A 9,977-nucleotide genomic window follows, 5' to 3' on the forward strand; every position below is an offset into this window, starting at 1 on the left:
CATGAAGAGGAGCCGCAGCAGCGTCTCTAAGACAAATCCAGGCATCTCTCGGGTCTGTGTGTGACGTCATCGGTGCTGTCAGTGGCGTAAACCGAGAGAAGACTGAGGAGGAGGCGGAGGAGGAGCACTCTTTGGTTCCGGTGTGTTTATAAATATTTTTACATTCATTCCGACGGTGAGATTTTCTAACGAGTGGGACGTTCGAGTCCGAGATTGTGATCAGTCCGAAGGCGCGTCGGTGCGTCTCTGTCCGGGGTCCTGAGTCCTGAGTGAGACGGAGCCAGCGGGACGGAACCGGACGGGACCGGACGCGACCCGGTGAGGAGGAGCTGTTTGTGTCCGTGGGGTGGTTTGGGTGGGCGTGGAATGAACAGTGTGTTTATTTGTTTATTTATTTGTTTGTATTCGTCGCCCCCCGTTTGCTCTGTCTGATCATAGGGGGGGGGGGGTCCTGCAGCGTTCGGTGCGGCTCGGTTTTGTAACCCTGCTGCTCAGTGATGCAGCAGAGGCTGCTCTGCCCCCCCCACGGTGCTCTGGATGAATCGGGTTACACGACTACACGCTCTGTGTGCTCGTCATCGTGCGCTTTAGAAGCACGTCATTGGCTCCACACCAGGATTTACTCTCTGGAGGTGTAAACGCTCCGACTCAGCTAGACCCGGCTGGTTGGAGCAGGGCGGCTGCTCTAGAGCTCGTTCCGGATCGTTTGCTTCCACGGTGGGTTTCAGTCACGGCGTTTCAGCGTCACTGTGGCGTTTCAGGAATCTGCTTTCTCACCTCGCCTGTCGGTGAAGTTTCCACCTCCACACTTTGAGTCTGACCTTGATGCCCGGTCGCCGGGGATGGGGGGGGCAGCTTCATGCGTATTTGTCTCTGTGTTCTTATCCCCTCAGCGAGGTGGAAAACTCCGGCGCCATGGAGCTGAGGGTCGGGAACAAATATCGCCTCGGGAGGAAAATCGGAAGCGGATCATTTGGAGATATTTACCTTGGTGAGACTTTGAACCATCACACCTGCCCCGCCCCCTTCGTCTCATTGGATAGCGAGGGGCAAATGTTTTATTTACTTTTTATGAACCTCACTTTGGAGCTTCCCTTTGTGTGACGCGTTAAATCCTCCGTTCAGGTTCCAACATCGCAACCGGAGAGGAAGTCGCCATCAAATTGGAATGTGTGAAGACCAAACATCCGCAGCTCCACATTGAGAGCAAATTCTACAAGATGATGCAGGGAGGAGGTGTGTGTGTGTGTGGGGGGGGGTCACTGTGTATATTTTGATTAAAGCCTGCGTAGGAAAGGATTCTAAATGGATTCACGGCTGATCCAGTGGTTTAAACACTTCAGTTAAGGTTCAGATGAATGAATACGTTTTTGAAAACGCTGCAGGTGATGTGATTCTAATGGCTGAACAATTTCTGTTACATAATCATTGGGACCCCCCCCCCCCCTGCAGTGGGGATCCCGTCCATTAAATGGTGCGGTGCAGAAGGTGACTATAACGTCATGGTGATGGAGCTGCTGGGTCCCAGTCTGGAGGATTTGTTCAACTTCTGCTCCCGCAAGTTCAGCCTGAAAACGGTCCTACTGCTGGCCGACCAGATGGTGAGATGGTCCCGACCCGGTCCCGACCCGGGCCCGACTGCATTTGTATTTATTTACTGGCGATGTGGCCTTTAAAACTCACCCTCCGACTATTGGAACAACTATGTGACGATCAGTGAGAAATTAAACGTTTAATAGGCGCTTATACCAAATATGTAATCTGATTACAGACATTTTTAGATTGTTGTTGTTGCTGTTTTTTTTGTAATTTTAATGAATTAATTTGTTCAAAGATTTGATTGCTTTCCTAGTTTGTTTTGGCCATTGTGTTTCTGAGTCGCATTAAATATAACTTGTCATAAGGAGTACTATCAGACCTGTGAACACGACTACACGTAGTCCTACAAAGGAAATACCTTGATTATTTCATGACTAATGTACCCTCTGAGGAATTAGCATTCATTAATGGATTATTTATCTGTTGCTCCTCTCTGATCTTCCAGATCAGCCGTATTGAATATATCCACTCCAAGAACTTCATCCACAGAGATGTGAAGCCGGACAACTTCCTGATGGGGCTCGGCAAGAAGGGCAACCTGGTCTACATCATCGACTTCGGCCTGGCCAAGAAGTACCGTGACGCCCGAACGCACCAGCACATCCCGTACCGCGAGAACAAGAACCTCACCGGCACCGCCCGCTACGCCTCCATCAACACCCACCTGGGCATCGGTAAGGCGGGACGCCGCCTGGTCGGCCTGGGTACCTGCGCGGCCGTTCTCCCGACCCAACCGCAGCCGAGATGTTTACCGATCTGGCCTCCTTTCTGTCACAGAGCAGTCGAGGCGGGATGACCTGGAGTCTCTGGGCTACGTTCTCATGTACTTCAACCTGGGCTCGCTGCCCTGGCAGGGCCTGAAGGCCGCCACCAAGAGGCAGAAGTACGAACGCATCAGTGAGAAAAAGATGTCGACCCCGATAGAGGTGCTATGCAAAGGTTACCCGTGTGAGTATGGGGGGGGGGGGAAGAAGGTATAAGGATATTTCTGTCAAATATTTGTGCTTAAATTTCCTTCCTCTCATTTTCCTGCAGCTGAATTCTCTACTTACCTGAATTTGTGTCGCTCGCTGCGCTTCGATGACAAGCCAGACTACTCCTATCTAAGGCAGCTCTTCAGGAACCTTTTCCACAGGCAGGGCTTCTCCTACGACTACGTATTCGACTGGAACATGCTGAAGTTCGTGAGTGGAGAATCTCAACTCCTTCCAAGCGGCAGATCTGTGAGAGACTTGTTCCATCCAAGTTCTTCAGCTCTCCTCCAGCTCTCTGAATTCTTCCTCTGCCTCAGGGAGTCGGCAGGACCACGGAGGATGGAGAGAGAGAGAGACGGGAGGGAAAGGCGGGGGAGGAGCAAGCAGGAGGAGGAGGCCAAAGGGGAGCCGGCGGCCGAGCCGTGGCGCCCGGTCCGAACCCTTCGGCAGCCAACCGGGTTAGAAACGAGGCAGATGCTGCTCCATCAAACCCCGCCACGCGTGGGGTCCAGCAGTCCGGTCAGGACGCCGCCTGTGGGTCGGGGTCAGAGTTCGAGGCCTTTCTTTCATCACCATCATCTGTTGGTTTCCAGGCGACCGCTCTCCTCAGGCCGGGAGAGCAGAGCGAGCCGAACGAGAAAGGAAGGTGGCCATGAGGCTCCATCGAGGGGCGCCGGCCAACGTCTCCTCCTCTGACCTCACTGCACGCCTGGACCAATCACGCATCACCGCAACGCCGGTAGGAGGATGGCGCCTCGATGTGAAGGGAGTCGCTGCTGTTTTTAGTTCATCACGCCTCTTTTTTCCTGCGTAATGAAGGACATTTAATTTTATGAATAGTTTGAAAGCTTTTAATAATAATAATAATAATAATACATTTTATTTATATAGCGCTTTTCTAAAAACTCAAAGTCGCTTAAGATCTCCAGCAGCTTCAGTGGTGCAATGTTTATTCTCAATTCGTTAATGTTGGCATGCTAACTTTGTCATCTTCCTCTCCGCTCTCAGGTCACCGTGCCCTTTGAACACCTGGCAAAGTGAATTCCTTTCCTTCAGGCTGTCCTGCAGGACAGAGGCAGGTATGGACACGTCACACAGACAGGCTCGGCGTCTTTTGGACGCCACAGCGCTCAAATCAAAAAAGTAAATCTTTGGATTTAGCTCATCTCAAATCAAAATTGTGGGAAGGCGTTATTCGATCGATCTAATGCTTATTTACTTCTTTAGATATGTCTATTTAATGAAAAACTAAATTGACTAAAACTTACAGACGAGGGACCTCATGTATCAAGACTTGAGTGGATTTCCTACTGAAACATGGGGTACGCCCCGGCACCGGTACCGGCAGCGCGTGGGTCCGCGCTGTGGCCAGGTTTTTGTGCACGGTTGATACACGAGGCTCCAAATGAACATATCAGTGTCACGGTAACAGTGCAGAAGTATTTTAGGGGACAAATCATAGGTGATGTTTTCTTTATTTTTTGCTCTAACCTTTCACCTTAATTTTATATTTCTGAAATGTTTTTACGCTTGCCTTGACTCGTGATGGAAATTATTGGCTTTACCAAATATAGCTCAGAAAGTGACATTTCTCCTCCTTTCTTTGTTTCATGTGATTCAGTGGCTGCAGGTTATCAACTAACCCTTACTTTTCAAATGGACGGATGAAAACAAGAGTAAGTGGAGGAAGACGAGGGCATGACGAGGGGTTGCGGGCCCTCTGGAGGGGGGTGGAGGCCGTCCGTGTGTCTGTAATAGACGTCAGCGGGACAAACCGACTCCTGGCTGGGACTGGCTGTCGGGTGACGGGGGTGAAACGGCACACGGGTCACTCCCCTTTTTTGCCGATATTCAACTTAGAGGCTCAACTTGGAAAAACAAAAACCCCAAAGTGGACAAAATGAACTCAAATGTAATTATTCTGGGGTTTATATCTATGATAAAGTAAAGGAAACCATAAAAGCACTCGGAGCGGAGACCTCCTCCAAGCAGCTCATTCCCTTCCTTGGATTTACTCCGTCCACATGGTGATCTGGATCATCAAAAGGTTCTAGATTGTTCTTGGTATCTTTATACACCAACCATGAAAAGTCAAAGTGAATCGGTTGATTTTTTTGAAAATGGGATTTTCAATGTTAAAATTCAATATATTTTCCTGACCTCATTCTGGATCAGATCCAGAATACATATTGCATGATAGTTCGGATTCCTTTATGAATGTGATTTTTGGTGAGTGAATTGAATGCATATTTTGCAAGGTGTGATTTTGTTTGAAAAAGTCTCCATTGAAATTGTAAAATCCGGATTGCGACAGTATCCGCAGTCCGGATCGGATCCAGATGGAATTCGGTGGTGAGATAGAAGCCCCCACCCTACATGCCTGTCTCAAATCCCATAAACATTGGTCAATAATCAACTGAGATATCGAGCGATATTGAGCTCCATTGACTGCAATGTTAACGAAAATCTCAAATTGATCCAGCATCCACGATGGGTTCTGCATCATCACCAAAATTTAATGAAATGTTACGGGTAAGATGTCCAACATTTCTAGAAATTTTTGGCAAGATCCGTCCATAACTTGTTGAGTTATCGTGCTAATAGACAGACAGACAGGGAAACCATGACCTCTTCGGCGGAGGTAAATATCACCTGTTGACCTGCTGACATTTGAAAGCCACATCTTCTGCTTAGAGTACTCTTGATTATAAATATGTAAACATCTATGAGACAAACACAAATCTGTTTCAGGCCTATGATACAAATGCATCTGAGTGTATATAGTAAGACTGGAGAAGGCTTGAAAGTCAACCGAGGAGGGAATCAGCGGTGGGGCGTGAATGTGATTTTGGGAACGATGCTGCTTTTTGTCAGTAAATGTCAGTTTTAGTCTGTATCTTATGTTCTTACATGTTGCTTTCACCCTCAGCTTTGCTTTAGAGAGCCTGAACGAATTGTCGAAAAAGGGTAAATGAACTTTCAACACACGCTCTCTAAAACTTTGTGTATGACATGATAAAGCCGTAGCTTGTAGCTCCAGGCATGAAAGAGTGAAACTGATGGACAGGTCTGGTGTCGCATTTGTATTTTTGTTCTTCACTTCATGATGCTTATAAAATGTGTAGATAACCTTTGCCAGGATGTGACAGATCGCTTTGAAGATGGGCCCGGAGAGCGAACTGTTTCCTGTTTGCAGGCCTGGGCCAGAAACTCTACCTGAAATATTTAGTAGAAACCTTCGGAGTCTGGTAGGAGTGTGTTACGGTTTCCACCGAGGCAACGATGGGGGCTGGTGGGTGGACAGGGGTCACTGATGGGTGGACAGGGGTCACTGATGGGACGGATCGATCTGATGCCATCGACATTCCAATGCTTCAACATTATTACTGTAAGTTTTTGTGTATATTTTCTGGATCAATAAAAATATACACAACAAAGACGTCCGCTTCGTTTCACAGCACAACATTTAACCATATTTATCATCTGATGCGAAACATTTCTTCAATTTCCATAGAAATGTTGTTTGACGCATGCGCAGTGTTAAGGACTCAAACCCCGCCTACTTCCGGGATAGCTTGTTTGTGATTGGCTGAACAAATCCGTCCTCGCGGTGTGGGCGGGACTTACAGGATCTGCGTTTAATCCGACAGAGATGAAGAAAGAAGGACTCGTATCTGTATAAATATTACTTTAGACAAAGTTAATGTCCAGACGGGAGCAGGAACATTATGTTATGATCGTTTGTTTCTAGCAGCAGACTTTCGGGGCTGGTTTCTGGGGGGGGGGGGGGGGGGGGGGCAACATGGATGTCTGAGGGGGGGTTAAGGCCGTTTCTGGGTTAGTTCTGGTCGAGAGTTCTTTGAGGAGGATTTATTTTAAAGCAGCAAATTATTTTCCAGGTGAGTCAAACAGGTTGGGGATACTTGGCATTTACTTTTAACACCTTTTGACATTAAATTTACACATTAAATCTGCGTTTTTTGCTGCTGAGTGCTAATCTAGTCTGCTGTCTGCCCCCCCCCCCCCCCCCCTTTATTACCCCCCCCATCACCCCTTTCCATCTGCTGCTTGCCTCTGTCTGTCTGTGGGAAGGACGGACTATTTGGCCTTTCAAATGAACTGAGCAGATGTTCCTTTGCTGCAGCACATCATTTCACTGTGTGTGTGTGCGTGTGCGTGTGTGCGTGCGTGTGCCTGTGTGCGCGTGCACCAATTAAATGTGTATATTCAGTTCATTATCGATCTTCAAAATGATCTTTCTGCTGCGTCTCTTCCAGATGTTGAGGCTGCTGAGACGAGATGTGCCGCTGTGGGCGGAGCCTCCTCCGGCCGCGGCGCCCGCGGGCCCCAACATTTCGTGGCTTCCCGAAGCTCCGCTGCTGACCCCAGACCAGCCCATCTTCCTCATGAGCCCCGTCGCACAGGCCGTGTCTGGATTCTTCGTCTGGACCGCACTCATCCTCACCTGCCACCAGGTGCTGTTTATCCTGAGCAGGCCCGGGGCAGGGGTTGCTTGGCAACACCCCTCAGCAGGTGTTTGTGACACGCACACACACACACACACACACACACAGGTGAAACATTCTCCAGGTGTATAAACAGACTAATTAGAAACCTGAATGGAGTGAGAATCTCTTTCTTGTATCTACAAAGATGAGCTGATGATGATGATGATGATGATGGTGATGATGGTGATGATGATGATGATGGTGATGATGGTGATGATGATGATGATGATGGTGATAATGGTGATGATGGTGATGGTGATGATGATGATGGTGATGATGATGATGATGGTTCTCCTCTGTCTGCCCCAGATCCACATGCACTTGCGTTTCTACAGCTCGCCGCGGGAGCAGCGCCACATCGTACGGATCCTCTTCATCGTTCCGATCTACGCCTTTGACTCGTGGCTGAGCCTCCTCTTCTTCACCAATGACCAGCTCCATGTCTACTTCGGCACGGTCAGGGACTGCCGTGAAGGTGAGCGCAGGGCGCAGCAGGCCTTCACGCGGCAGTCTCTCGACATTATGTTCCCTCCCACCGTGCTCCTAAGCCCCGCCCTGATTCTACCCTGGCAAAGTACGGATGGAGCTGTTGCATGGCAACTGCGCTCACGAATCTTCCTCATCAGCTGCGTCAGACGAGGAGCACTTCAGAACCCGACTTGTTGGAAAGTTTCCTTTATCACGTTGCATTTAGGTCTGCCATATCACCATGGCAACCAGCACTGCAGAAGGCGGCTCTGTCTGCGTTCTTGTCTGACAGGCGTGTGTGTGTGTGTGTGTGTGTGAGTTGTGACCCAACATGGAGCTCACCCTACAGTCACACTAGCGGCGCCGCTCCCCTGAGAGTGTGCTAACAGGATTAGCCTGGCTCTGTTTCATGCGAGTCCCTCGTTGCCGTGGCGCTCTCTCTCTCTCTCTGAAGCTACACAGAGGAGAGATAATTCACCGGTGAGAAGAGACCCCCAGAGGCGTTTCTGACGGAGCTGTTTGAGACGGACGCCGCGCCTTCACCTACGAAGTCTACTTGGAGAAGAAGAGTCTGGACTCGCGAGGTAGAAGGAAATACAGAGAACGGTTCCCGAGCCGTCTCGAGGCTCGTCCGGGCTGTTCTTCCTCTCTTATTCTGTGTGTGTGTGTGTGTGTGTGTGTTGGATTGTCTGCTGCTTCCTAAAGGATCTGTTGCTACACACGGAGAGTTCGGTAGGTCAAACAGCGACGCTGTAGCTTTTAGTTCGGTTCCATCGCTCTTCCCAGAGGTTTCATTAGATGTTACATTGCAATTGGGTCTGTTTGTCTGTCTGTCTGTCTGTCTGTCCGAGCGCATAACTCAACAACTAGTAACCCAATCGACTTGAAATTTTTACACAAGCAAGGTTCTGTCCGTCGCTCGGTCCTCCCCGAGAATGCCGTTGATCCGGATCTGGATCCAGATTCTAGAATGTTTTAAAGGATTGTTTAACATCGCGAGATAGGGCACTTTTTGACATTTTTCTTAATTTCTTCAAAACGCATTGTGGTATGGATCTGGAAAAAAAATCACACATAAGTACTCCTTAAAGGTCTATGAGCATGACTAATTTCGGCCAGATCCGGATCACAATCCGGATCTGAGAGCTAATTTTTGTTCTAAAATTGGCATTTTTCAGGAGTCCATCCTGACCTCAATTTTGGAGCTAGAGACTTCAAATTTGGTGTGTACACTCGTAGTTCATTCTAGTTTCATATATGTCACAGTTGTAGTTGTATCTTGTCCCGTTCCGGAGCAGCAAGCTAGCGCAGGTTTGGCCCCTCTGATCCGGAAGCTCTGTTTACTGTCTCACAAGATCCAATAGTCTATTGGAGGCGAGGGTCTGCAATCTCTGATTGTCTTTCTAGTTTTCTTTTTAATAGTCTTTTGAATTTGCTTTTGTTTTTCATTCAGGCTCCTGAATGATTGAAATGAATCCCTCTTTTCTCATCCACCCATTTCCTCCTTTCGTCTCTCTTAACGCCCTTTAAAGCACAAATCCCCGTTCTTGTCTCGCCACTCGCTCACGCCATTTGTCTCCGACAGGCCTCCGCGCCCCGATGAAGAGCATCTCCAGCAGCCTGAAGGAGACCATGAGTCCAGGTGACATGGTCCAGGACGCCATCCACAACTTCTCCCCAGCCTACCAGCAGTACACCCAGCAGTCCACGCTGGAGCAGGGCGCGCCTCCAACCGTCTGCCGCACCCACGGCGACACGGAGAAAACCCTCCTGCTCGGCTCCGACGATGAATTCTAGAGCAGAAACGGTTTCATCTGGATCAGATTCAGACTGTTTTAATGATGGATGGCGTTTGGCTCGACGACCAGCCATCATCGACGTGAATAATTTGACTTTAATGGATCTGCAACCACATTTCCCAGGAGTCTTGTTTGTTTCTGGAAACCTCGAGTCACACTTCAAATGAATGAATCATACTTTGCTCTTTAAGTTTTCCAGCCTGGACTCCCGGGATTGAGGTAAACAGAAGAGGGATAATAAATGAAGCTTGAGCAGCTCGCTCTCAATAGATCCTAAACATGAAACCTCCACCAGGTCATGTAGTTTACATTTTGTGTAGCCATTAAGCTGCAGCGTTTTCGATTTTCCCTTGTGGGACTGATGAATAGCTTTTATCTTCATTTTCTATTTTTCTGACAAAATAACCACATAGTTTCCTAATTGATGGCTTATTTAAAAGCAAAATTGATTAACTGCATAGTTGCACAATAGTTTAAACTATTCATTATTCAACGCTATGCTTTGGCAGTATTGCAGTATTATATACTCCCACACAACAAGGCTCTTCTTTTAATCCTGGCAGTGTTTTTTTAGCTTTCTGGTTATTTCCTACAGCAGTTAAAAGTTTCACTGAATGAGGCTCCTGAGA

General features: G+C 48.3%; 2 protein-coding genes across 2 annotated transcripts; both read left to right on the forward strand.

Moving 5' to 3' along the window:
- The first annotated feature begins 900 nt into the window (after window positions 1-900).
- Window positions 901-3,614, forward strand: csnk1e (casein kinase 1, epsilon). Its single transcript, XM_068754943.1, has 9 exons — window positions 901-991; window positions 1,126-1,236; window positions 1,453-1,601; window positions 2,045-2,273; window positions 2,377-2,547; window positions 2,635-2,783; window positions 2,891-3,092; window positions 3,167-3,312; window positions 3,582-3,614. Exons 1-9 carry the CDS (start codon window positions 916-918, stop codon window positions 3,612-3,614), a joined length of 1,266 nt encoding a protein of 421 aa, XP_068611044.1. The 5' UTR covers window positions 901-915.
- A 1,582-nt stretch (window positions 3,615-5,196) lies between these two features.
- tmem184ba (transmembrane protein 184ba) lies at window positions 5,197-9,346 on the forward strand. Its single transcript, XM_068754895.1, has 4 exons — window positions 5,197-5,214; window positions 6,851-7,048; window positions 7,391-7,655; window positions 9,135-9,346. The coding sequence occupies exons 1-4, from the start codon at window positions 5,197-5,199 to the stop codon at window positions 9,344-9,346; spliced, it is 693 nt and encodes a 230-aa protein (XP_068610996.1).
- Window positions 9,347-9,977: the final 631 nt, after the last annotated feature.

The sequence above is a fragment of the Brachionichthys hirsutus genome, chromosome 21 (genome assembly GCF_040956055.1).
Source record: "Brachionichthys hirsutus isolate HB-005 chromosome 21, CSIRO-AGI_Bhir_v1, whole genome shotgun sequence".
In the NCBI taxonomy this organism is placed as follows: domain Eukaryota; kingdom Metazoa; phylum Chordata; class Actinopteri; order Lophiiformes; family Brachionichthyidae; genus Brachionichthys; species Brachionichthys hirsutus.

Excerpts from the sequence above, each read along its gene's own strand:
- csnk1e (XM_068754943.1), top strand. The coding sequence starts at position 916 with ATGGAGCTGAGGGTCGGGAACAAATATCGCCTCGGGAGGAAAATCGGA. Across the intron at positions 2,548-2,634 it reads GCTATGCAAAGGTTACCCGT|CTGAATTCTCTACTTACCTG; the intron begins GTGAGTATGGGG and ends ATTTTCCTGCAG. Across the intron at positions 3,093-3,166 it reads GCGTGGGGTCCAGCAGTCCG|GCGACCGCTCTCCTCAGGCC; the intron begins GTCAGGACGCCG and ends GTTGGTTTCCAG.
- tmem184ba (XM_068754895.1), top strand. Across the intron at positions 7,049-7,390 it reads TCATCCTCACCTGCCACCAG|ATCCACATGCACTTGCGTTT; the intron begins GTGCTGTTTATC and ends TGTCTGCCCCAG. Across the intron at positions 7,656-9,134 it reads CCTGATTCTACCCTGGCAAA|GCCTCCGCGCCCCGATGAAG; the intron begins GTACGGATGGAG and ends TGTCTCCGACAG.